General features: G+C 41.2%; 1 protein-coding gene across 3 annotated transcripts in view; it reads left to right on the top strand.

The window, feature by feature from the left end:
- The first annotated feature begins 648 nt into the window (after positions 1 to 648).
- Positions 649 to 27,993, top strand: part of ALKBH8 (alkB homolog 8, tRNA methyltransferase) — an 87,847-nt gene continuing 60,502 nt past the window's right edge. For all 3 annotated transcript variants that reach the window (XM_042460378.1, XM_042460376.1, XM_042460377.1), the window contains exons 1-6: positions 649 to 822; positions 2,431 to 2,671; positions 4,330 to 4,461; positions 7,479 to 7,574; positions 9,182 to 9,286; positions 10,395 to 10,465. In XM_042460378.1, the coding sequence (XP_042316312.1) occupies positions 688 to 822; positions 2,431 to 2,671; positions 4,330 to 4,461; positions 7,479 to 7,574; positions 9,182 to 9,286; positions 10,395 to 10,465 (780 nt within the window). In that variant the 5' untranslated portion in view covers positions 649 to 687. The remainder of the gene's footprint in view (positions 823 to 2,430; positions 2,672 to 4,329; positions 4,462 to 7,478; positions 7,575 to 9,181; positions 9,287 to 10,394; positions 10,466 to 27,993) is intronic.

Here is a 27,993-nt window from a genome sequence, read left to right as displayed (position 1 = left end):
ACCGCTATGATCTATTTGGAATAGCGGTTTATAAATAAAACATATTATTATTATTCCTATATTCCACTGCATTCAATTTTGGGGATAGTTGGCTAAGAGCTTTAATCCATGACAATTTGATAGAATCCCCAGCTAGCTTGGGAAGCTTTTATTAGCTGCAGCCAGCATGGCCAATAATAACAGAATGTGTGAGTTCTAGTCCAAAACATCTGGAGGGCCAAAGATTCTCCATCTATGTTTTAAGATTTTCTCTACAGATTCTTCTGTACTGTCTTTAGCAGAGATATTTTGTTGATGTTATGTTCTTTCGAGTCATTTCCAACTTATGGTGACCCTAAGAGTTTTCTCAGCAAGTTTCTTCAGAGGCCATTGCCATCCTCTGAGGCTAAGAGTGTGTGATGTGCCCAAGATCACCAAATGGGCTTTGATGGTTGAACCAAGAGTTGAACCCTGTTCGCCAGAGTCATAGTCTAATGCTCAAATCACGGCACCACGCTGGATCATCTTGCGTATTTGCAAAGGAGAGGGGGGTCTTCCCTTCTTTCCTGCTCAAGTTAATAATGTTTCACAATAATTGGGTGTGAAATAAAATAAATAATAGTTTTCACATAGTTTCTTTTTGTATGCTTTGTTTTCCTAAAGAGTAGTGAGCGTGAGCCACACACTTCTCACTTTCCCAGTTTCAACATGGAAACAGGTGGCATCATTCAACAGAGCCAGAAACTCAGTAAAGCAGAGAAGAAGTTGAGGCAAAAACAGATGAAGGCCAGACATACACTGTTAAGGCATGAGGGGATCGAATGTGTATCCTACCCTACCAAAGTGAGTTGTGGTTGTTACTATTTTAACAGTATACTGTGCATAATGATCTTAAGCAGCTGTTCTACGAGGCAAGTCCCACTGAATTAAGTGTACATTCTGTTGAGTTCAATGGGGCTTATTCCCAGGTAAGTGGAACTATGGTGCGTTACATATGCGCACAAAGTACATGCAGAGCGCGTATTAGGGTTAGGAAGGGGTGTCACTTCCTGACGCCTCTAACCCTAATATGTGTGGAGCGCGTAGAAAATGGTGGCGCCCTATACACATGGGCGCCGCCATGACTACGTCATGACAACACCGACTCCAAATGGGGCAGCGCGGAAGTGACGTAGTGGGGCTGCGCGAGGGTGCCTGGGGCGCCCTTTCTGCAGCCCCGAAAGGAGCTCCGTTTTGGAGCTCCTTCCATGATTTGCATCGCTGGCGCAGCCTTTACACGGCTGCGCAGTGACACAAATGAGAAAGGGGCTGAGCAGCCCCTTTCTCCACATCCCCGCCGCCATTGGGTGTCCTTGGGGCATGAAGCCCCAAGGACACCCCTTTCCAGGCCACGGGGAAGTGGCCTTTTGCTGCTTCCCCGTGGCCTGGAAAGCGGTGGATCGGGGCCTCAGAGGCTGCTACTGTGGCAGCTGAGGCCCCAATCCAACGGGGAAAGGGCCAGTTACAGGCCACCCCAAACGGGTGGTCTGTAACTCGCCTATGATTGCAGCCTTACTTTCTGATGAGTGTTTATGCAAAACAACTACAACAGAATGTTGCAGTGCATGGTGCTGTTGTTCAGGGAGATAATCTAACCTTTTCCAGGATATTCCAACCCCCCCCCCCATTCCCAGATTTCTCCTTTGTGTGTGTGTATGTGTTGTGTGCCTCCAAGTCATTTCCGACATATGTTGACCCTAAGGTGATCTATCATGGGGTTTTCTTGATATGTTTCTTCAGAGGAGGTTTGGCATTGCCATTCTCTGAGGCTGAGAGAATGTGACTTGAAGCCATAAAACCTAGTGGGTGACCTTGGGCAAGTCATATGCTCTCAGCCTCAGAGGAAGGCAATGGCAAACCTTCTCTGAATGAATCTTGCCAAGAAAACCCCATTATAGGTTCACCTTAGGGTCAGAATCGACTTGAAGGCACATAACAACAAAGAAATTTCAGAGCAGCAGATTTCGGTTCATGGGTAATGGCACCGCATGAAGAAATAAAGGGTTCTCTTTTGCATCAGTTGCTTAAGCAGAGGTTGGATGACCACCTGCCAAGGATACTATAGGTGAATCCTTATAGGAGTGAGTACAAAGTTGGGGTTGGGCTAGATGACTTCCACAACTCTATGATTCTGTCCTTATTGTGCTTGAATGGAAGTCCCATAAATGTCCAAGGGCTGTTCAGATGAAAGTTAGCTCTGTCTGTCTCTTTCATTATACCACTCCAGGCTGTTTGATAGTTAAACGTTTTCATTCAAAACTCCAAATAGAATTGGCTACACTAATGTTCAGCCTCATTGTCTCCTTATTTCTCTGCTGTTTTAATGGCAGTTTTCAGATTAACAAATTAATGTTGATTGTCCATGTCTGTGCCTCTATTCCCTTCCCTCCTTCTCCCTCTCTCCCTAATTAGAATCTGGTCATTGCCAATGGCGGTCTGGGTAATGGCATCAGTAGGTGCCAAGTGCTCAGGCTGGTGGAGGAATGCGGGCTGGTGGAAGCTCTCTTAATGCCACCAAATAAACCCTATTCATTTGTGAAGTATGGAACGCTAGAAGATTCCAAGCGAGCCTACGACTCCCTCAACGGAAAGGAGATTATGTCAGAAGACCCCAGTCAAAACGTTGTTCTGTATTTCAGCTTTGTGGAAAAAGGTATTCCTGTTGTACTGTTTTTTAAAACGTTGCTATAGCCCTGGTGGCACAGTGCTTAAATGCCAGAACTGCAGCCACAACGTTGTGAGTTCAATCCCAGGGCTCCAAGGTTGACTCAGCCTTATATCTTTTCATAGGTCAGTAAAATGAATACCCAGCTTGTGGGGGGGGGGGGGGGATTGGATTTTATAGATATTAAACTGCTTAGAGAGTGCTGAGTTCCCTGATAAGCAGTATAGAAATGTAAATGCTCTTGCTATTATAACTAAGCTAATAGTTATCCTGCCTTCCTGTATCACCTTTTCCACCTGGGACTGCCCAAGACATTTTAATGCCTGAGGCAAACGACAAGATGACACCCCCTTTGCTAATTTGGGTATAGAATACGGATGATGAGATATTTCTCTAACATGACCACACCTGAGTCAACAGAAGAGTTTTGTGGGATTCAGGACAGTTTTTATGGCACACGCTGCTCCAGTCTCCAGCAGAAATCAACAGTTGGGAAGGAATATGTTCCAGGTCTCCTACAGATTTCCTTTGGTAGTGAAAACTCATACACACTGCTGCTATGAGATGAGATTTATTGGTGATAAATGGTGCAGCAGATGGTCTACGCCAAAGAAACAGCACAATCCTTTAGCTGTTGGAATCCAGCATCTCCTCACAAGCAAGTAATAGAAATGGCCCCCTAAGAAGCCCATACTATACCTGGGTTGATGCTCCAGATTATCTTGGTTGATTCCATGGGCTGGGGTGTAGCCCCACGCTGGATGAAGCCAGTGGAAGATGGAGGTTTATACAGTCAGCCTTCCATATCCATGGATTTTTTATCTACGGATTCAAGCATCCGCTGCTTGAAAATACTTAATATATATATAAATTCCAATAGGCAAACCTTGATGTTGCCATTTTATATAAGGACACAATTTTACTCTTCCATTGTATATAATGGGACTTGAGCATCCACGGATTTTGGTATCTATTGTAGGCTGCTCCCATTTTTTTTTTTTTTGGCCGTTGCTCCCAGGAGGAGATTGGAGCTTCCATCTTGGTTTTAAACAAACTGTGGCTCAGTGTATCACTCAGACTCTGGTAACCATGGTTTAGTTTAACTATGGTTGATGACAAGAAGCTGACTTTATAAACTATAAACTTGTTTCCATTAATCATAGTTCAATTAATTGAACCTGCCTATATTCAAATGTGTTATAGTTTTAGTGCAATGGTGGGCAAGTTCACTGGGAGTAGAGGCCACCATACAGGGGTGTTTTTGGCATCCTGGAAGCATTGTGGTGTCGCTTCAGCTTTCACTCTGAGTCTATTTTTAACCATTTTGGGGATGCTCTGGAGGGCCTAACTAGGAAAACTGTCATTTTGGGGACAATTTTCTGAATTCTTTTTCATAATTTGAGACAATTTTTCACTTAAACACCCCCCACCCCCCGGGGTTTGGGATGTTCTGAAGGTCTTGGGAAGGATGCAAAAATGGGTGGAATAGGTTACACTTTCCACACCCAGTTTTAATTGTTCTACGTTCCAAGAGAAGATTTGAAGATTGGGCAATAAAAAAAGTTTGAGTAGTGTGAATCTTTATTGCTAGAAGAATGTTTGTGTCTCATTTTCATCAGGAATTATTCATGTTTTTGAATTCATAGTTCCTTGGGAGGACATGACACCTGCAACCTTGCCTCCTGGCCTGAGGGTTATTGAAGAGTTAGTTTCACCTGAGGAGGAAGGACAACTTTTGGAAAACATTGACTGGGAAGAAGATGAAGTTATTTCAAATGGTAAGTGATAGATACTACACTGCTGGGCAATGTTTGCCATCCAGATGTTATTGGCTACAGGCTATCCTCCCCTTATTATATTATTTACTGTGCTGTCTAAGGCTGCTAGGAGTTACAGTTCAACATATGGCGGGCTGCACGTTCCCCATCCCTGCCACATAGTTGAAATCACAAATAAAAGAAAGTTAAAGTTGCTGGTATTTCAGGTAAGGTCCTTATGTTTGAAATTTCATGAATTGGACTAGACTATTTTCACCCCTGAAGAATGAGTGAATTTTTCATTTGTTTGTGTGGCAAATGACACATCCTAACAATGTCTTGAGAATATTATTTATGTCAGCTGCTTCTTTTTGGCAAACAAATGAATTATGTTGTTAACACAGTGAGAAAGTAAAACCTGTGAAATGTTCACAGGGATTAGTGGCATTTTGACCGAGAGAGTAGGTTGTTGCTTCACTCTGAAAAAGTAGCAGACATCAGGAGTACAGTTGGCCCTTCTTATACACGGATTTTTTATACACGAATTTAAGCATACACAGTTTGAAAATGTTCTAAAAAAGTATAAATTTACCTTGATTTTCCATTTTTTATAAGGGACACCATTTTGCTATTTCATTATATGTAATGGGACTTGAGCATACACGGATTTTGTTATACACGGGAGATCTTGGAACCAAACCCCAACCTATAACAAGGGTCCACTGTATAGCCATCACTTAGGCGAGTTACAGACTGCTGAAAAGTGGCGGCCTGCACCCACCCCTTTCCCAGCCGGATCGGGGCCTCAGTGGCCAGAGCAGCAGCAGCTGCTGGGGCCCCGATCCACCACTTTCCAGGCTGCAGGGAAGCGGCAAAAGGCCCCTTCCCCCAAGCCTGGAAAGGGGTGTCCTTGGGGCTTGAAGCCCCAAGGACACCCCGCAGCGGCGGGGAGGAGGAGAAAGGGGCCGCTTGGCCCCTTTCTCCTCTGCGTCATTGGTCGCAGGCTCCTGAAGGCTGCGCCGAGCGACGGAGCTGGCAATCGGAACTCCTTTTGTGGCCAGGGAAGGGGTGCACTATGCGCCCTGGCGCGGTGTGACAATGTCACGTCCGCGCCGCCCCATATAGAGGCGGCGCGTTCGTGACGTTGTAATGGCAGCGGCCGTGTGGAATGGCCGCCGCCATTTTGTGCACGTTCCACACTTGCTAGGGTTGGGGGCATCCGGAAAGGACGCCCCTTTCTAATCCTAGCACACGCGGAGCGCACACTTTTAGGCCCATTTGTAATGGGCCCATGTTTGTATGAGCCTCAGATTCCAGTTCCTCACTCTTCTTGTGGTGGAAAGTGTTTAAAGTTAGGGTTGCCAGAATGGAAACTGGAGATAATGCCTGTACCTTTAATGGCTATATAGAAGAGGGAATTTCAGTAGGTGTTACTTGCCTTGCAACCAGGTAAAAAACAACATTTGCTGAAATTCCCTCTCCTAAACCATTGTCATCTCTGCTTTTCATTCTGGCAACCCTACAGTACATTTCATGGGCTACATATGGCTTCACAGAGGTAAAATATTTTGTGCAGCCACATGCCCAGTTGCTTTCTAGAGGGCATGAAAACTATGTTCACCATGTCTTTGGCTCTCTCTGGGCCATTTTAGGTCCAGGAGAGTCCTTTTCCTAGAACAGTATGTGGGAGCCAGCGTGGTGTAATGTTCTGATCGCTGGACTATAACTTTGGAGACCAGGGTTTGATCACCCGCTTGGACATGGAGACCCACTGGCGACCTTGGCCAGTCTACACACTCTCAACTCCAGAAAACCCTGAGAGATTAGAGTTCCCTCACTTAAAGGATCACTTTGGGGCCCTGTGACACTACACAGTTTTAGCGCTACAATTCCACTTCAACTGCCTGCCACAGAGCTCTAGGGTCTCATTAAACCACAAACTTTGAAAATTCCATAAGATGCATTCATGGTAGTTACAGTGGAATCATAGTGCTATAATTCTGTAGTGTGAAAGGTCCTGTAGAGGAGAAGGGAGAGAATTTTACTCCAAGCATGCTGCATTAAGCCTGCAGAATTCCCTAGATTTACAGCTTCAACAAAGTGTAACTTACTAATGAGAGCCAGGATGGTGTAGTGGTTTGAGCATTGGACTAGGACACTGGGAGACTAGGGTTCAAATCCAGGCTTGGACATGGAAATCCACTGGGTGACCTGGGACAAGGTACACTCTCTCATCCTCAGAGGATGGCAGTGGCAAACCTCCTCTGAAGAAACATGCCAAGAAAACCCCATGATAGGTTTGCTTTAAGTTCACCATAAATCGGAAATGACTTCAAGGCACACAACAACAACAACAATAGCGGTGGTGGTGACGGCGGCAGCAGCAGCAGCAGCAGCAGCAACAGCTTACTAATAATGGTTAATATATACTAATATATATCCATACTGCTAATATATTATTAGTAATGCTAGTAATATATTGATACATATATTATAATTATTGTTAATTGTCATCAAATCCACTTTGACTTATGGTGACCCTATATATGAGAGACCTCCATGCCACCTAATTATCAACAGTCCTGCTCAGTTCTTGCAGGTTGAGAGTTGTAATTGAGTCTATCCACCTATTCTTTTTCAACTACCTTCTAGCAGGCATTATTGTCTTTTCTAGAAAGTCATGTCTTCTCATGATATATCCAAAATGTGACAGTCTCAGAGTAGTTATCTTGGCTTCCAGGAACAGTTCAAGCTAAATTTGCTCTTTGTTGCTGTGTCCCTTTGAGTCACTTCTGATTTATAGGGACCCTAAGGCAAACATATCACATGATTTTCTTGGCAAGATTCTTGGCTTCCTCTGAGGTTGAGAGTGTATGATTTCTCCAAGGCAGAGGTAAGATTGAAGCCAGGGCCTTATTGATATGGAGCTTAGAATCTTAACCATTACACTGCACCAGCCTACAATATACATTGGGTTTATTTCTTCATAAATCTTTGAAAAAACATTGTTCTGTTCCTGCTTCCTTTCGATTTTACAGCTCAGAAGTCTTTAAAACACAGGAGGGTAAAACATTTTGGATATGAATTTCGATATGATAACAACAATGTTGATCGAGATAGTCCATTACCTGGAGGTGAGTATTCAAAATGTCCTTTGTGTAATTTGTAATATCTGCACCAGTTTGGTAACTAGGGCTGTAGTCTTTTGCATGCTTATTCAGGAGTCCCATTGAAATTAGTGGAACTTTTCTTTGGCCTAACTATGAAAATGCAATTATACAATATGGCCTCATTGACTGTAAGAGTGCAAGGTTTAAAAAAACAATGAAAACTAATATACCTCTAAAATAAATAAATAAAAATATTGACTCAGTACTGAATCCCATCGATTTCAAAGGAATTTAATTCCATATAAGTAGGAGGTATAGGAGTGCAGACAAGCTGCACAACTCTTTTTGAAGAGAGATTACAAGATTTGACCTTTTTTATTTTAGAAAAAAAAAGTTAAATGTGGGACATGATACAACTGTATAAAATTGTACATGGTATGAGAAAAGTGGATAGGGAAAAGTTTTACTTTCTCTTTTAATCCCAGAATTTGGGATCATCCAATGACGCCAATTGATAGGAGTATTTCTGCATACAATTTATTGTTAAATTATGGAACTGACTACCATAAGTTATAGTGACAGCCACCAAAGTAGATGACTTTAAGAGGTGCTTAGTGGAGGATAGTGGTATCAATGGTTTCTAGTCACAGAACTTCTGATATTAGAAATGCTGTCATCTCTGTATGCCGGTTCCTGGGAGCCATGAGCAAGAGGGTCCTACTGCACTCATGTCCCATTTGTTGGCTTCCAGAAACCAGCAAAAGTTATATTAGATGGAAAACAGGATGCTGGACTAGTTGGGACTGTCTCTCTGTGTTTTTAAGTACCCTTTATATATAAATGAAATTTGCACTCATGTTCCCAAGTTACGTGAAAAAGACAAGTGGAAAAGTTAAATGAACATTCTGATATGCTGGCTTCTACAGTATAGAAGTCTGTGAAGTGCAATATGTTTAATTATATGAGAGAAATATGCAAAATTGTGAAAAGTTGTTAGTATGCTTGAGATATGGAAACATACTTATTTATAATTTATATATAGGAGATTGCTATAAAATAAGTTGTCTAGTTAGCCATCATGCAATTTTAATTTATTTAAAAAATCTTTATTTATTCAGTATATATCAAGATTTTCCTTTAGGAAGCTCATGGTGGCCTATTTTTCTTTCTCACTTCCTACATTTTAATTTTCAACACACCCTTTTGGCATCAGTTAGTCCAATGAGAGAATGACAAACCCAAGATGACCCAGTGAACTTCATGGCTGAGTTGGGAGTTTAGTTTAGGTTTACTTTGTCCTACTCCAACACTATAACCACTGTACCACACTGGTGAAAAACATGTATATAAAGGTGAATGGTCTAAATCCAATTGCTGTTTCTGTTCAGAGTAGGCTCAGTGAATCAATTGCTGAATGATAAGCAAGCATTTATGTAAATCCCATTGACTCAATAGGTCTACTCTAGTTGGATTTAGGTTGTGCTCTGTAATGGTTATTGTTTGTGGTATATTAATTAATATTAAGATATTGATGTTCAATTTCTGTTCTCCAAATTTCACCACAACACACTGGGAGGGGGCTAGAGTACAGTACTAGAAAAATGTCTCACATTTTTTGCTTGAAATGCCAGGTCTCCCAGATATCTGTAACATGCTTCTTGCGAAATGCCTGAAGATGGGATACATTAAAGAGATTCCAGATCAACTGACTGTAAATCAGTATGAACCTGGACAGGGTATGTACCTGTGTCTGATCAAGAACCTTAACATGACCGATCCAGGATGTGAAGTCAGCCTAAAAAAAGAGTCTTGATTAAGTAGAGATGTAATAGGATTTAGGGGAAGCGACAGTTACTTATCTGTATTCAGTAAGCCCATGTCTCTAGCAGATATCCATCTGGCTCAGAAAACAAGTCTTACATCTTGTTAGGACAACAGGAAACTGCCTTATAACCACTTAGACCATGGAATCCATCTTGATGAGTATTGTTTACACTGACAGGTAATGGTTTGCAGAACCTGATATCTTTTCTAGCCCTTACTGGAGATGCAAAGTATTCTGTGTATAAAATATGTGTTCTGTTACTGAGTTACAGTTTTTTCTTCCTTACTCTCTGTAAGGTTTAGTCCAGGGGTGGAAACATGTGACCCTCCAGGTGTTGTTGGACTGCATCTCTCATTAGCCCCAGCTATCATACCCAATGGTGAGGAATGTTGGGAGCTGAAGCAACATCTTGAGGACTGCATATTTACGTATTTCATTTCTCCCAGGAAGGGCCCCAAGGCGACTCAGAAATAAAAACATTTAAACATTTTACAATAATTTTTTTAAAAAAAACAATTAGAACCAACTAACTAAAAACAGTATAAGATTCGATAAACATATAAAAGTTAAAAACATAACTGTATGCTCCCCATCTCTTACTTAGTCAGTAGTGAAGAGGGAGAGGAAACATGCATTATTAGACATTATGGAGAAATAGGAAGGACTGTTTTTGGGGTGAAAAATGGATGCCCACTGTAAGATCTAAATCACATCTGAAACCAAGTGTGGAGATCCAGATGCTGCTGGGCTGCAGCTCCCATTAGTCATGGGATTATGAGAGTTACAGTGCAGCTGGATGGCTGTGCATTTCCCATCCTAACCCTTGTAAGTTTTGTTCAGATGTTAGCAGTTTCTCACATCTTGGTTTTTGAATAAAGTTTTGGCTTGAAGAGCTGAAGGGAATGGCAGGAGTATCTATGTCTGTGAATATACAAGCATAGAACTGATTGTGAACTGAAGTTTGAAAACACATTTCATTTGCTGTTCTTTACTTAAGCATCTTTTTCTTTATGTTACAGGAATCCCACCTCACATTGATACACATTCTGCTTTTGAGGATGAAATAATCTCTCTAAGTCTAGGAGCTGGGGTAATGTTTATTTTTCCCTTGCTAATTTTATTTGCCACTTTTTCTTCCTCAGTTGTTTAGAGTCCAGATAAACTGTGGGGTCTCAAGGAAACTTGGATGCACATTATTCCTGCAGCTGGTAACTGCAAGGCCTAATGATGGAAGGACATCTTAGTTGAAATGTTAGGCTAGCTAAAGGCTTTTAACTTGGCAGTTTACATTTCTCTCTTTTTGGAAGCAGAAGCAGTTACTAAAAGTACTCAAGAAGGGCTGTTGAGTCAAGGCAAGGATAGTTAAGAAGATGAGGGAGCCAACATTGAGAAGATATTTAGGGCAGCAGGAGGGGATAGGTCAAAGAAGAAATGATTAACAGACGTTGATGAGAGGCACATAGCTTATGCTGTGGGATTCTAGGAATGTAGTGCTTTTGCTGGTTCAAAGGAACACTTGATCTTTGGGGGTTCTGGGGGGGCCTTTTCATATTTGCATGTGGGGGTGGATTCACGTAAATAAATAAATTTCCCCAATATTCACTGAAAATAAAAAATGGGGCACTTTTTGGGACTGATGGGAACTTCACAGGGCCAAAAAAAGTGGGGTTCATGAACCCCACTTTGCCCACTCCTGCCCTATAAGTTACTGCTTAACTGGGCTAAACCTGTTCGTAGTACACTAGTTTATTTCCTGGTTACTTTGAGATGGTGAACTAGGCCTTCTCCTGGTGCTTCAGAACAGCAGAATCTGTATGTGATGCTCTTTGAGCGCTCTGATCATTTGTAATTTCAAAAATTCACTGACAGCTCAGAAAATAAAAAAACAGCACAGGTCTTAAAGTAAGTTTATAAAAGGAGGAAGAAAGCCTTTGCCTTTTCTTTGCCCTGGAGCCATCCCAGTCCCACCTGTTGCATTTTTAATTCAATCTGAGAATTTCTAAAAAGTAACTCTATTACCAGTTGAATTTCTGCAGGGAGCTATGCTTACGAAGGCTTTGTAAATAATAAAGCAGTTGTTTTATTCAGTTGCTTTCTTTTAAAAATGTACTGGCATTGAAGTTTTTCCCCCCGCTCCCTGCTTCTCCATGGGTCCTGGGCTAGAAATCTTTTTATCTAAAAGTGCTTTTCTTATATTCTGTCACTAACTGTTACGAAGGTTGACACTGGTTATTCGGAGAGAAGGGTAGAGATGGACAGGAGGCCAGTGCCTTTCTTTTTAAAGCTGAGATCCTTTGACCCTGTGGGCTAAATCTGCATTGTGGGTATACCCTTCCTAATCCTGTTCGCTCTACTGAATAATCTCATTTTTTAAAATATTGGAGGTAAAAGGGCTTAAAATAATAGAATCATAGAGTTGGAAGAGACTTCAAGGGCCATCCATTCCCCAGGACAACCACCTGCCATGCAGGAATTCGCAGTCAAAGCACCCCCAACAGATGGCCATCCAGTCTTTGTTTAAAAACCTCCAAAGAAGGAGGCTCCTGCTTGGAGGAGTGTTGAGTCTTGCCACATAGGCCTGTTCCGCATGGGCGTAAAGTACGTCCCCAGGATGTACTAGGGTTAGGAAAGGGCGTCCTTTACGCACGCCTCTAACCCTAGTACATCCTGGGGATGTACAAAATGGTGGCACCCATTCTTCATGGGCACTGCCATTTTGACGTTGCAGACGCATAGCGTCTGCATGTCCCGTGACAGAAGTGACATTGCGAGTGCGCCATTGGCCACTTGCAGTGCCACTTGCGGGGTGCAAAAAGAAGCCACTTTTTGCCGCTTATTTTTGTTATGTCCGGGAACCGCGCGGTTTGACCGCTGTGGTTACCGGACGCAGCAACCGGTGCCGGCGGCAGAGTGCCCATTTTGGGCTCTCTGTAACGCGCCATTGTGTCCTGACTGAGAAAGGCTTGTGATGGGTGAAGCCAGCACTGAATTTTGTGGCTTCAGTACAGGAGTGGGCAACTTTGACAGGTTTGAGATGTAATATAAAGTAGGGGTGGCCGAAGCACACACAGGGTGGGTCATATATGCCCGCCTCATATTTATTTTCTCTCCCACCCTGAAAAAGATAAAAAATGGCCTAACGTCATGCTTCTTGGGCTGTGATTGGATCTTTCAAGCCACACCCCACCCACCCAATTCTGGTCTGGATTCTTGGTTTACTTCTTCTCAACGTGGAGGAAAGCCAAGAAGTGAATCCTGCCTATCTCCATTCACTCACTGGAGATAGCAGGGATTACTTTCAGTATAGTATAGGAATGAAGCATAGAAGAAGGTATAGGACGGTGGTTCCCAACCATGTATGTGCCCCACCACTAAGAAATGTTTGAGTAATGTTCACACCCCCAATAAAAATAATATCACATTTGAAGATGAAGATGTCTAATTTCTAATTTTTGAACCACAAATTGAACCACATACAATATGGTGGGTGAACAAATTGAACTTAATTTTTTTTTACTCAGTGAATAAAAAGCTTTGAACTCAGAGAATAGAATTCAATTCTAAATTGGGCAATTAGATTCTAATTTATTTAGAAAAAATAGAGTGATGACTTGTGACTCATCACTCAAGTTCACTCAAGATGGTGCTGGGCAGATTCTGGAATACCAGAAGCCTACCAGGTTCCTTCTGGATGTAGCAGAACGGGAGAGCCCTGAACCAGCCAAGGAAGATACATACTCACAACTCAGTACAGTGGGCCCTTTATATCTGTTGGGGTTTAGTTCCAGAACCCACAGTGAATATCAATATCCATGGGTTCTCAAGTCCCATTAAATACAATGGCATAGTAAATGGTGTCCCTTACATAAAATGGCAAAACTGAGTTTTGCTATTTGGAATTTATTTGTTGCTGTTGTTAACTGCCCTTGAGTCGATCTCAACTCATGGCGACCCTATAGATGAGACATCTCCACGACCCCCTGCCCTCCACTGTTCTGCTCAATTCCTGAAACCCCATACCTATCACTGCCTTAATAGAGTCCATCCATCTAGCATGTGGCCTTCCTTGAGGGCTGACTGTATTTTCAAGTCATGGATGCTTATCCATGAATAAAGAATCATTGATTGGTGGGTGCCTCCCAAGAGAAGCATGGATGCACCAGATGCTTGTCATTTACAAGACGGACCTCTTTATTGATATAACTTGGATGTAGCAAAGTTATAACTTTAGATCAGTATGAGCTCATTGGGATCAATTACACATGAGCGAAAATAAGTTTATTGACAATTAAATGGATAGAAGTAGCATTCTGATCAGCACAAAGAGTACAGATGTGCAATTGACAAATGTTGCATTCTAAAACACTGAGGGTCTGTAAAACTAGCTTCTGGGAATTTGGCCAACTAGGAGGTTTTTGCAACATTAGATAAAGCAGATTATTTCTCACAACTATCTGTTGTCTAACACACTGCTATTGTCTCAAAATTCTGGGAAAGAGGGAGCTAGGGTGCAGTTTGCTTTCAATATGGTATTACAGTGGCTTTGTGGATTCTGGTTAGTTCTGGGGATCTACTATGCAAGCTGAAAGTAATAGGCTTGCTCATGCTAGATCTCAATTCAGATTCCAAATTACCTGTCCAGGGTCCTGAATTTTTACCATAGCCCAACATGAGGAATCACAACTCTTTTTGAAGTTGGTTCCTCCCTTCACCCGTCAGCAGCATAATGCCAGCTCTTAACATGAGGAAGGGATGTGTTCCTGTTTAACTGCTTATAAATTCCACTTAGATTTTGTCATGTGTTTGGTAGTTAAATCAAAATAAATGTGACGACTCTTCAGATGAGGCCAACACTTTTATTCATAGAATCATAGAATCATAGAGTTGGAAGAGACCACTAGGGCCATCCAGTCCAACCCCTGCCATGCAGGAAATCCAAATCAAAGCATCCCAGACAGATGGCTGTCCAGCCTCTATTTGAAGACCTCCAAGGAGAGAGACTCCACTACACTCCGAGGAAGTGTGTTCCACTGTCGAACAGCCCTTACTGTCAGGAAGTTCCTCCTAATGTTGAGGTGGAATCTCTTTTCCTGCAGCTTGCACCCATTGCTCCGGGTCCTAGTCTCTGGAGCAGCAGAAAACAAGCTTGTTCTCAATATGACATCCCTTCAAATATTTAAACAGAGCTATCATATCACCTCTTAACCTTCTTTTCTCCAGGCTAAACATTCCCAACTCCCTCAGTCATTCCTCATAGGGCAAGGTTTCCAGACCCTTCACCATTTTAGTTGCCCTCCTTTGGACACGCTACTTAGTGTGTCCTTACTTAAGATTATTACTTAGTGTACCTGTGAGATATAACGCATCAAAAAATGTTCTTGAACTCCTATTCAGTCAATTTATTTTCTGCAATTTTGTTATGGAATACAATTTCCCTATTTACTTATGGGCCATCTCTTGAATTGTTAGTTAGCACATGGATAGCCTTTGCATCTGTCCATGTATTTATTCCTGATGGTTTTGTAATGTGTTTTGTGTATTGGTGTCCTAATTGTAAATAACTAGCATAGACTATTAGGGTGATTGTGAAGAATTTGGCAAATTAAAAAAGCTATGTAAATGATCCAGGCAAGTAGAAGGAATACATTATATTATGAGCTGGAGCAAGAAGCTTTCTAATCAGGTAGCTAGATGTTGAAATCTGCTTTTACTGTTCTAGATTTTGTTTTCATAATATTAGCTTTTCATTGTTTACAATCTGTGTAATAGCATAACACAGTGATTATATTTTAAAAATTGCTTCTGCACCCTGCTCAGTTCAGTATGAGATCCACTTGCAGAAGCATTCTTCTCTAAGCATAGCCAATGCAGATGAGCAACCAGTATTTATCTGCTCTCCCCTTTCTCTCAGTTTTGCTGTTCATGCATGCTCAGTAAGGAAGCATGCTGTTTACCCTGTCTGTTATAGGCAGGCACACAAGACTACAATAGGATTGGCTAGAATAGAATTTGGCTTTTTTTTCTGTTCAAGTTTTGTTTATTCCATTTTCATGGTAGATACACACTGCAACCTAGCACTCAAACTCTGTGTTTCTCTAATCCACCTTCACCATTCTCCTAGTGTGAATGCTACTTAAAAACTTCCAGCTAGGCAGAGAGCAAGGAGAAAGAGTGCAAGGGCTGGGTGGATATAAAAAGCCTTGGAGATAAGGGCTTCATTTTCAGAAGCTTTTAAACAAAAACATGAGCCCTAGTTAGCTTCCTGGATACATCATTTAGTAATGTCTTTGAGACATTCACATCCTTTTCTAATGCTGTCAGTTGTCAACCACAGCCAGATCTGTAGAAATCTTCCTAGCTCATTCTCTAAAAATATGTGTCCATCTTGGAAAAGGTATTTTTCCTCAGATGCTTTCTCCATTTTGCATGTTATTTCTTGTTCTTAAAAATAATCTTGACTCATGTATCTGCATTTATAATGTAGAAAATTACATTATAGAAGCTGGAAAACCAAAGCAAAGAACTCTTCCTAAAAGATCAACATTCCAGGCCACAGGCTTTGGGGCTGCCTAGTGCTTATTACACAGCTTGGCTTTGGAAACCTGATGCATTTGTGGTTGCAAAGTCTGCTGCAAGTCCAGGCCTTGTCAGTGGTCAGGTTAGCCCTCACCCCACCCCAGTTCACAGGGAATCAAGATTGAATGGTCCATATCTCAGATTTGTCGCAGCAGGTCCAGCAGCCAGTCAAGGATATCTGTAAATTGCTCCAACAGAGCTGAGAACCGATCTGGGTTTTACGTTGATCTTCTTGAGCCTGTTTAGCTTCACCTCCATACTACCAAAGGTGTAATCTCTTAAAGGGAGCCAAATCTATTTTACCAGCCTCAGAGTGCAATGGAGCTGAGGCAGATTATAGTGCTTTTAGTCAGAGTCCTTTTCTGAGTTCAGACTTTCCTATTCCAGCTGGCACTTGTGAACTGATAGTATTATATAATGGGTTTTCTGTTTTAGTGCTGTACTGTTTTTAAACTATACTTATAAAGGAACATTTTATATGGTTTTATTTCTACAAGGAGATTAATATTATTTTAATCTTAGCTTTTCATATGTTTTTAACTGTATGTGATTTTGTTTGTATCCCTTTTTATATTGTAAGCTACCCATTCATGGGAGAAAGGCAGGATGTAAATAGGTAAATAGTTAGATTTCTTAGGGGAGTGTTGGCTCTTGTGGGCTCTTGGAGACCTGGGTCCAGGGGGCCTTATGAGGTTATCTTGGCATGTAGACCTCTTCCTGAATTGTGTCACCTCCTCATTAGATCAGGGATTTGGGATCCTGGTTCCTAATGTGTATGTAATGCCCTCAGATTCTATTTTAACAGCCCTGCTTGACTTGTCTGCAATTCAGGTTTTCAGTATGACCTTCAGCCATGAAGGCAAATGAACACTTCAGAAGTTTATTGCTGTTGTTTCATTATTGAGGCTGATAAGTGTTATTATTGTCTTGTCACAGACAGAAAAGTAAAGAGTGGCTAAACATCTCTCAAGAACCTTGTAGGAAGGTAGATTATTATAGCAAGGATTGTCTAGATCAGAGGTACTTAACCTGTGGTCTGCAGATACCCCCCCCCCCCCACACACACACCGCTGAGAATCTCAGGCCTGTTACAGACAGCCAAAATAAAGCTGCTTTGAGTCACAGTGGAGGTATGGTGTTTCCATGATGCATGCGTCCTAAGAATCCAGAAGTCACACCAAAGCCACGCTCCAGATTTTTTCTTTTTGCCTTCTTCATCAGGAAGGGAGGATATGAGATGGTAGAAGGAAGGAGTGAGAGAGAGAAAGAGAAAAAGAAAAAGAAAAGAAAAGAGCAGGCACACCAGCAAGCAAGGAGGCCAAGGGGTCTGAAAACCTGCCTTGGCACTGTTGTCAACTGATACTAACTTATTCAAAGTTAACTCAGGCATTTACTAAACTTATGCATCTCTCTGGCACAATCTGCCATGTCTACAGTGAATAAGAAAGGGATGCCATCTTGTCTTTTAATTCAGGTGGCAAACTGTCTTTGGCCAGCCTTTCTCAAACCATGGTTTTTGACTCTTCCAAGAGAGTCTATGGGCCCCTTTAAGAATATGAAGAAACCTATGGACCTTTTATCCAGAAAAAAATGCACCTGACCAGAGATTTCAAAATAATAGGAACAAGATGGAAGAAAACAGCCCATTTCTCCCTTATACCTGGTTTGTGGATCTCCTGAATGCCTGTCCGTGGCATGTGTCCATGACCCATAGGTTAAGAACTCGGTGTTTAACAAAACAGGTGGGGCAAGGGAGTGGAAATCCATTTTGGATTCTTCTTGAAAAGGGACAGTGTTGCGAGCCCAAAGAGTCTTTCAGGAAAGCTTGTCTGCTGTTACTGATCTTCTGATTGTGGAACTTTTTGCAGTCAATGGTTGTGAGAAGTATGAGTTGGAGAACCACCATTTTAAATGAAGAACATGTAGACCATATATCAGAAATGTATGAGAAACCAGTTTTATGAAGTGATTGAAGTACTGGGGTTTCCAGTCACAGAACACAGGTCTCTCTTATTTACAAATTGAATTGCCTTAAAAAATAACTACTGTATATAAATAAATGTTAATGTTTGGTCACTAGTACTGCCTTGGATCCTTTGGAAGGAGAGAAGTGGGACATAAATCAAATAAATAAATAGTGGCAATGGATGATGCAGTTTAGATCACAGTATGGTATTTTTTTCCTTTCTGCATACGAGAGACTTGTGACCTCCTCGTCCCCATACTTTTGTTTTAGAGGCACTATGCTATGGAGGTTAAAATGGAATGTAGCGCTATAACTGTGTAGAGTTATTGGGCACACCCTGGATTAAACTCTTGCTGATTTGCAAAAAACAAACAAACAAAAACAGCTAGGATATCTTTTCCCCAGTTAGCAGCAACAAAATGACACCCTCTCTCATTAAAGTGTTGAAATGAAAATGTCTTGGGGTAAGCAGGTGTGGATTTGGTGTGGGAAGGCTCTTTGTGGTTTTTACACTGAAATATCTGGGCTCATAATTATTTAATTCTAAATGTATGCCTTTTGCACCAGAGCAGATTTCATTATTCAGATGTCCATGTGTTGCATGAACATGCATGCTGTTCCCTGCTGGTCCATAATCTCAGCACTTGGAAAATGCCAAGCGTAAAACAGGCCTGGAAAACAGTGGCTTCTTAAACTGATTGGCTAGGTATTGCTGTTATATTCACAGCCTCCATATGGTGTCTCTAGAGATGTATAAACTGCCTGCCAGCCTTGTTGGAAGAACAATGGCTTTAATTCAACTCCAGCTTGTGCAAAGAATTCAGAAAGAACAAGACTTGCCTTGCAAGTGAAAAGAGAGATTATGTAACTTGCTAAGAGCCCCATAATCATGTGTGATATAGATCCAAGCTAGCTGAAAAAGATGTGCCATTGTGTGCATTTCTTTGTGTGTATGCAATTCTTTAACAGATGTATGGGTCTTGCCTTTATTTACAGACAGGGCATCTGTGATTGTCAAATAGGACGTTTGACAAAAAGTCTACCTTTTCCCACCCACTAAATGTAATGGACGGAGGAGCTTCACTTGGTACATTTTTGTCTGTTATGAGCCTCTTAACATAAGAGTCTTGCAAGAAAAATAAAAAAAGGAAATGGCAACTGTGTAAGAATAGGGCTTGATGTACAGAAAACCCTTTTAAATCTGTATTCTTTCAGTGGGCCTTAAGTTATACAATTTTATCTATATTGTACTCATTGTATCTGTTTCTTCCTATGAGGAGTCTTAGGCAATTCCATATACTTTGTGCCCGCAAACTTTCAGATTTGTGAAAAACAAAGCAATTCTATACTTTGATCTGTGCACAGGAAGTAGAATTGATAGTGCTAGCTTTTGCACTTGATGATTGGGATGTTTTTTGCCTTTCAGCCCAGGCTTTGCAGAGTCTACCCCCCCAAACTACCTAAATGGATTAGATGTTTTCTTAAGATGCATCCACACTACAGAAATAAACCAGTTTGACACCACTTTAACTGTCATGGCTCAGTGCTGTAGAATTCTAGGAATCATTTGTGTGGCACCAGAGCTCTCTGACAGGCTAAATGTCTCACATAGTTCCCCATGCATGTTTTAAATGGCGATGCTGAGGACTAAGCTTGAAACTTCTTGTGTGCAAAAGCCCCTTTCCATTGGATTGCTTAGGACAGATAGGAGCATCATGTAATCCTTCAGATGTTGTTGAATGGCATATCCCAGAAGCCCAAACTAGCATAGTGTCGGGGAAACCCTTTACCTTTCTTCTTTGGGTTCATCAATGAAGGCACTAACGAAATAAAGTCAGCATCTTATTTAATGACATTCTGGTCCAGATTTCTAGCATTCTATAAAATAAAATAAAATAAAATCTTTATTTATGTCCCAATTCTCTGTCCAAGGACAATCGATACCAAAGTGAAAATATACCTTATTATTTATAGCAGTTTTGGGAAAGCTAGCTAGCAGCAGCATACAACAACCATATAACAAATCACAGAAGTATATCTGATATATTTTAGCTAATCATTAAAGATATAATGGAAAATGATCAAGCATGTGTCAAGTGAAAACTATTCATGTTCAATCTGCCCCTTGCATTTCATACTGTTATTGTTATTAACAGAAAGGACCAATGAGTCAGTGGTAGGGTCAAAATTTTCTGGAAATGTGTAATCTGCTTTTCCTTGAGATTCCTAAGAGCTTCTAATTTTTTCCTTCTTGAGGATAATTTTTATTAAGCACGACTCTATCTTACTTAGGCTTTAAAGTCAACCTCTGATAGGATTGCCAGAGTGAAAGCTGGAAAGGGCCCCTGTATCTTTAATGGTTGTGTACAAGAAAGAATTTCAGCACGTTTTGCATGTCACACAACCAGATCAACACAGGAAAGGGCCTTATGAGTGGTTGCCCCTACATTTTGGAAATCCTTCCCTAGGGAGGCTAGATTGCTTCCCTAAGGAGGGAGTTGCTGTTGTTTCACCCAATGGACTTTCAGAATTGAATGCAGACTAGTAGCTAGGGGCTGGTAGACCCAGATTTAAAATAAAGAGGTAACCCTATATTTTACAGGGGAAGAACCTTAAGGCTTATAGATGAGCAAATTAGCATAAGGCCAGCCATGGCAGAAAGATGTTTTGATGTTATTTGTAATTTTACTTGCTATTGTTGGAATTATTAGAAACCAGGAGCTCCTGCCAATCTCCTGCAAATCACCCAAAGATCTGTAGACTCTAGCCTGTTTTTTCCTGCCATCCATATTGCTTCAGGTCATCTTCCTCCCATATAGACTTACTCCTGCCTCCTCTCTCCTGTGTTGAGGGCTGCTTTTAAGCAAGGTTCTCTCTTAAATGAAAGTTATAACTGTGTGCACCTGCTGAGAAAGATGACATAGGGAAGGATCCCTGTAATAGAAGACTCAGCAGTTTACTGTCAGATCTAACTGTGCAAGCAGATACTACCAACCACGCAGAGCACTTCATGTGGAATTGCCTTAACAAAGATCACCTTCATATTGTTTTTCTAATAATGGTCTTGCACCACCACTTGCTTTACCCCTGACGGTAAAGCTGATTAGTTTTAAAATAGATTTTTGAAAATGTGTGTTTCCCCCCATTATCCTGTTGTCCTACTGATTGGTTGTTTTGCATTTTGGCACATCTTGTTATATAGCAAGCCTTACAATGTTTCACTGTATTTTGGTACCCTCATCTTTAAATACCCTGAAGGAACCAGATCCCATCTAATATTCGAAGTTAAGTAGAGTCAGGCCTAGATACTATTTGGATAAGGAACTGCCAAGAAGTACCAGATGTTGGCTATATTTTAAAGGCATTGGCAAATCACTTCTGAGTAAGAAAACCCTGTGAAATTTATGGGGTCACCATAAGACAATAAGTGTCTTGAAGGTACATATATACACCCTATTTCTAAAGGGGCTCACAACCTGCAGAACCCATCTTTCCCAGGATGTTATCAAAAGCATAAGATAAGTATGAAAACAAAAAAGCAGAATAAGGACTCTGGTTTCTGTTTTCCTAAGAATTCTAGCTTTCACATTTTCTTTTTAAAAGGCAACATCTTACTTCTATGATTGCAAATACAGAAAATCTATGAGCAGTTTATAGTGAAATTATCTCAGAAATCAAGGGAGTTCTAGAATAAGAATTCCAGTGGTTGAGGCTTCTTTCTAACATCAAGATTGTCCCTACCACTAGCTGGGGTTTCTATCAACCACTAGGTTGTTAAGAAGAGACTACCCTGTGTGTCCTCTCTCCTTGACCTAGAGAAATCTAAATTTATCCTGTGTAATTGTTTTTGAAAACAAGGGCCAAAGTAGTACCTGCTGTTTTGGAGGCTTAGATATATAGTACATTTCAACCAAGAAATATTTGTATAGCTTTCTTCAGGGACTATTACAAGAGGGAGGACAGTAATTAGAAACAAAGGCATAGATAAAGATATTCAAAAAACCCTGTGTGCACATATATGCCTAATATTAACTGGCATGTAAATGCAGTCATTAAGAAATATTACAGCACACATTATACCCTTACAAAGCACGTGGAACTCAGCCTGCAGGGATTTCAAGAAAAGGTTGCTTCCAAAGCTTGTGACAGGTAACTGAAAATTTTCAGAGCAGGAGGCAAAGCATACTTCTACAGATAATCCCCCCCCCCAATACAATATGTATCAAAGTCATCCTAATCACAGCCTGGTGACAGAAAGAAAATTCAAGGAGGATATGAAAAACTGAACTTGGAAGTAGAGGGGTAAATTCTATTTAGACCATAGGCAGAGCTCAACCTTTCAATATCCCGTCCATTTTTCTTTGTGCCGTTGTCTTGTCATTTGGGGAAATACCCTTATACAGCAGTTTGTCTGTTGTTAGATATAAAACTGGAAACAGTAGTATGGGACTAAATGGCTAAGATTGGACTTAGTACAAGAGGCCCCTCCACACTACACAATTACAGCAGTATGATTCCACTGTAACTGTTTGGTTCCATCCTATGGAATCCTGGAGTTTGGAGTTTAGGGGAGGATATTTAGAATTTCTAACCCAAGATCTCTAGCACCTCTCCTAATTCTAGGTTTCCATCAGATGCAGCCTTGACAGTTCAAATGGTATCAAAGTATTAACACTGTGTAGTGTGAAGGGGTCCCGTGACAGCTCTCAAACATCAAAATAAGGAGATGGATTTTATTGACAAAGAGATAGGAGGAAGTAGATAGATATTTACAAACAAAACCCTCCTTTCAGAAATACACTGCGAGAGCCAGAAAATACAGTAATAATGCATAGATAGCATAGCCAGAACAGTGTCGTGGTTTGAGTGTTGGACTACAACTCTGGAAACTAATGTTCGATTTCCAGCTTGGCCATAAAATCCACTAGGTGACCTTGGTCAAGTTGCATGCTCTCAGTATCAGGAGAAGGCAATGGCAAACTTCCTCTGAACAAATATTGCCAAGAAAATCCCATGATAGAAATGGCTATAAGTCGGAAATGACATGAAGGTGCACAACAACAACAACAAGCCTAGCTATACATACCAGTACTAAGGCAGGATCTTCAGGGGAAAGGAATATGCACCCACTCACCTCTACACAGGATATGATAGGATTTTGTACATTTTAGTGCAAATGGTTAACTACAGTTACACAGCATGAATGAAGGCGGGTTGAGTAGTGATGTAGCAGCAGGAAACGTACAAAGTTGTTTCTTTTTAACTCTCCTTTGTCCTGAAGGACATGATGGGTCATTTAACCAATTAAGAGGCCAAAGGAACCAAACTTTGTAGCAAAAGGCTTACATTTTTGCTCCTAGCTGCTAAAATGCTTTCACATGGGAAGGCTTGAAATGACTTATAGGTCTCTTGTAGACACATAGGTATTGATAGACTGTAAGGTTTAAAAACTATGTCAGATAAGCTGAACAGACACTAAGCTGCATCAAGCTGCTGAGGAGCCATTCAGATGCTCAGATGTACTCTTTTGTGACACTGTGATTAGGAGAATGTCATTCTTGGGGCAATTTGATGTGAAGCACTCGGATGGTGCCTGACTGGGTAATGGAGCCAGTGGGAGACTGCAGAACCATTTGTGATACGCTGCAGAAATAGAGCAATTTGACACCATTTTAACTGTCATGGCTCGATCCTGTGGAATCCTGGAATCTGTAGTTTGGTGAAGTATTCAGCCTGGTCTGTCAGAGAGCTCTGGTGCCTCACCTTCCAATTCCAGGATTCTGTAGGATAGCACCATTGCTGTTAAAGTGGAGCCAAACTGCTTTATTTCTGCAGTGTGGATTCATCCCATTTCATCCTTCAATCTTCTCAGTTTATACTACTATACAAAGTATGAAAAAGTGCAACATAACTTCTGTAATAGGAAAAGGAATGCAGAGTTAGCTTTTATTTGCAGAAATCAAATGTTCTTGTTCCAAAAGTAAGCTGTGAGATTTAATTATTTCTCCTCCTTCCTGAGCCCCATTAAAGTGATAAATGTTTTATGGACTGTATGCTATCTTCATGAAATAACTATTGTCTATCTTGTAATGACTTTAGTTTTCCATTTCCCACAAGACAACAATTATTGTTCACTATATGGCTAAGCTGTCTGTATCTCCTCAAATTAGTGTAAGGACTTGTAAACTTAATAAATATATATTTTAAAGTTGCATAACCAGAGTATATAGTTACTCCCTCCTCCCATTGCTGAGGCACCTTTTAGGACAATACTGTTAGGGTGTATTGCAAAACATCACAACAGAGTCATTGAGTCAACAAAAATAGAGCTTTACTCAGCAGAGTATAAGGCAAAAAGGACAGAGCAAAAATTAAGCAATGTGGCTAGATACAAATATGTACAATGCAAAGAATAAATCAGCATAGCATAACAACTTGCATATTAGCAGTACTAAAACTCCATAGCAAGGAGAGAAAACTTACTTCCCAGAGACATGAAAAGCAACAGGCTCATGGACCAGCATAGAGAACAGTAGGCTCTCAAAACACCAAGGTGATTCCTAAAGCAGTTATGCTCTGCTAATTGGCTATCACAACCACCTGGCCTAATCAGCTGATTTCATGACTGATTACCAGTGCATCATGGACTTCACCTGCCACTTTGCTACACTTTCATCCAGTCACAACTTAGTCACAACTGGCATACCCTGACAAATACTACCTTAAGGATATCAAATCCAATATAGTAGCCTTCCTCTAAAAAAAATTCAATCAGTTAATATAGCAGCCTAATTTTTTTATCACAGTGACTGAACCATTGTTACTGATAAAGTGGAGAAACAGTTGTCTTGCACATTGTGTGTGCAATGATGCCTGTAGGTATGTTCACACTTTTGTGACTTCACTTGCTCCCTCTGTCTGAAAATGCCAGGTGGCAGACTTGGAGGCACAGCCGACAATTTGTGTGGGCATTGATTTGATTTTCTAGGGATTCTCTATGTGTTTGCCTCTTAAAAATTTTCTACGTGCGTGTGCCCCTCTTCCCTCCTGTACTAGGTAGTAGCCAAATGTTTATGACAAGCTTCGTGTGATTTCAACAATAATTTCTTATCCTTCATTCATTTTTGTTTTCAAATATTTCAACTATCCCACCATTAATTATAGCATGTTTCTGAATTGCTCAAAAGTAGGGAATATGCCATCACATGTGTTCATCTTAATAAGGTGAGTCTTTACATTTCCGGCTTTGACTTTTGTGGATTTGATTATTTGCAGTTTTGATTAATATGTTCCCTTTAGGAATCTCTAGGTCCTCCAACCCTACTCTGCCAGAAGTTGACCATAGAGTTGTGCCAGAGAACCTAGAAGTTCCTAGAGAAAACACTTCTCTAGACATTTGTAGGTCCTTCAGCATGACTGTACGATCAGCCTCTGGCAGATCTTGACCACAGAGTTGCACTGGAGGATCTGGAGATTCCTAGAGAGATGGTCTCCCAGGTGAAAAAAATTTTTAATTTGAGGTTTTTCCACATTCACAGGGGTCCTTCACACCTAACCTCAGCGAATGTGGAGTGACCACTGTAGTCAGGTCATCTTCTCCCATTTAAGTGCCTTCCTGATCTTTTGGAAGAATTCCTGGCTGTTGTCCAAGAATTCCTAACCATTGTTTCTCCTGGCTGGGTTGACGGAACCTCAAAACACTTGAAGAGCATGAGATTGGAGAAGACTGGCATAACCTCATGTTAAATGACATCTACTATATATAATGTTCCTAGTGCTAAGAACAAGACCCATCCACTGGGTGGTGAGGATAGACACACAAGAGATGCTCCCTCTTCTCAAAGATGCTCGGATTAGGATAATTCTATGCACCTCATCTTCTTTTCGCTGGTCAATCTTTTGCTGCTGATTACAAGGGCTCTAGGTTCTGTTTAATGGAGGCCTATTGTGAGGTAGGAAAATGTGGCTGTTGGTTTCTAGGCAACCATGGTGGTTTCTATAGTTGAAGTGAATATTAGAATTTGCCTAGCAACCTCATATGAATTCTCCTTCCCTTCATCCTAGGTGTCTGTCTGACAGAGAGATATTTTAGGACGCTATTTTATCCCTGAAGAAATGAAATGATTGGCAGCTTATAAAGTTATCTGTCAGTGGCTTTGCTTCCATAACTGAGCAGTTGAACCTTTTGCTATTCCTCTTCTCTTGCCCTTTGTTTAATTTTTGTTGACACTTCAAACCCATTTTAGCCTTAGCCTTTTCTCAATGCTGTATTCTTAGTTTAAATAATAAAGGATTCTGATATCTGATAGACAATTATGTCAGCATTATTGTTTCTTCTTTCTTTCAATAACTCTAACAATTCAACTAAATTGGCATCCTACTTATACATTTTGTGATCTGCTGCTGTAAGTGCATTGGTTTTTTTAAAAGAAGGTTAGGGATAATTTCTGTATGAGCCTTGTCCAATTTTTTAAAAAAACTTTCCCAGCTATTTTGGGAAGATCGATACATGTAGCATAAAATGAACCTACTGACGCTTACGAGAAATTACCAGCAACCAAGCTTGAACTGTGGACTATTACAAAGTAGCTTTTGCATTTTGGTAATACCTCTCTGTTCAGGGGTTCAATAAAGAAGGCTTAATTTCATCTGGCTGGTGACGTCATTCTCCTTTTGTTGTAAGGGTCTATTTTAAGGCTGTGGCAAATTTCATTGCAAAATTTTCTGCTCACAGATGTAATCGTGGTAGGTAAAACCAGAAGGAGGCACAATTGGTCTTCTGTGAAGTGAAACAAGCTTAAATTGACAATTTCTACAATTTAGTGACATTGTCTCTTTAGGAGATAAAATTGACTTGGATAATATCTCAAGGCAGAAACTATAGCTGTGGAGTTTTATGTCTATTACTGTGCCATAATACAGTTTTATATACAACAGCATCCTTTAAGTCCAGAAAGAAGATTTAGAATGATATGCCTATTGACTGTACAACTAGCAAGCCACCAGTTGTGTACATGTGAATTCCTTAAAATAAACCAGCCTCCTTTCCTGTTTTTTGTTTTTATGATAGAACAGATTAACAAAGCTAATATTTTAATGTAATTTTAAATGTAAAATCTTTTAAAATTGATGTATATATTTTTGATAATCATTTCTGGGGGCAGGTTGGAATACTATAATTACAAGCTAGCCTGAAGGAAGAGGCTTCTCCCTCCTTAACTGTCATCTTCCGGCCTGAGAGGGAGTGATCAGGGAGACCCAGCTCCACCAGGCCTAGCCTGAAGAGGCTCCTCCCTCCTTAACTGTCATCTTCCAGCCTGAGAGGGAGTGATCAGGCAGACCCAGCTCCACCAGGGCTAGCCTGAAGGAAGAGGCCTCTCCCTCCTTACTGTCATCTTCCGGCCTGAGAGGGAGTGATCAGGCAGACCCAGCTCCACCAGGGATAGCCTGAAGGAAGAGGCTCCTCCCTCCTTAACTGTCATCTTCCGGCCTGAGAGGGAGTGATCAGATAGCCCCAGCTCCACCAGGGATAGCCTGAAGGAAGAGGCTCCTCCCTCCTTAACTGTCATCTTCCGGCCTCCTATTCCCCTCCAGCTATGCTCTGACTGGAGAGGGGGAGAGGCTTGAGTACCCTAATGATGTTGTGAGCTATGCTGGCGGTATAATAGCCACCGGTAGGGCCTCCCATGCCAGACAGGTCACAACCGAAGAGTCTGACCAAGAGTGCCAAAGGATAGGATGGGCTCTCTAGCCTTATGGCAACCATCCTAGGAGAAGGAAAACTCTAATCCCAAACCTGGGCAGATGGTGCTCATCTAACCCTGTAAGGTCAACCATCTAAGAAAGTGATGGCGAACCTATGGCACACATGCCAGAGGTGGCACTCAGAGCCCTGTCTGTGGGCACACATGCTTTAGCCCTAGCACAGAGTTTGCCAGAGTTTCTTACTAGAAAGCCAGAGGGATGTGGCACTTTGCAATAAATAAGTGGGGTCCGGATTGCAGTTTGGGCACTCGGTCTGTAAAAGGTTCTCCATCACTGATCTAAGAGAAGGAAACTCTAATCAAACCTACGAC

This window comes from Sceloporus undulatus, chromosome 3 (genome assembly GCF_019175285.1).
Source record: "Sceloporus undulatus isolate JIND9_A2432 ecotype Alabama chromosome 3, SceUnd_v1.1, whole genome shotgun sequence".
Lineage (NCBI taxonomy): Eukaryota > Metazoa > Chordata > Lepidosauria > Squamata > Phrynosomatidae > Sceloporus > Sceloporus undulatus.
Note: the sequence above shows the minus strand (reverse complement) of the source record. Positions and strands in the feature narration are given on the sequence as shown.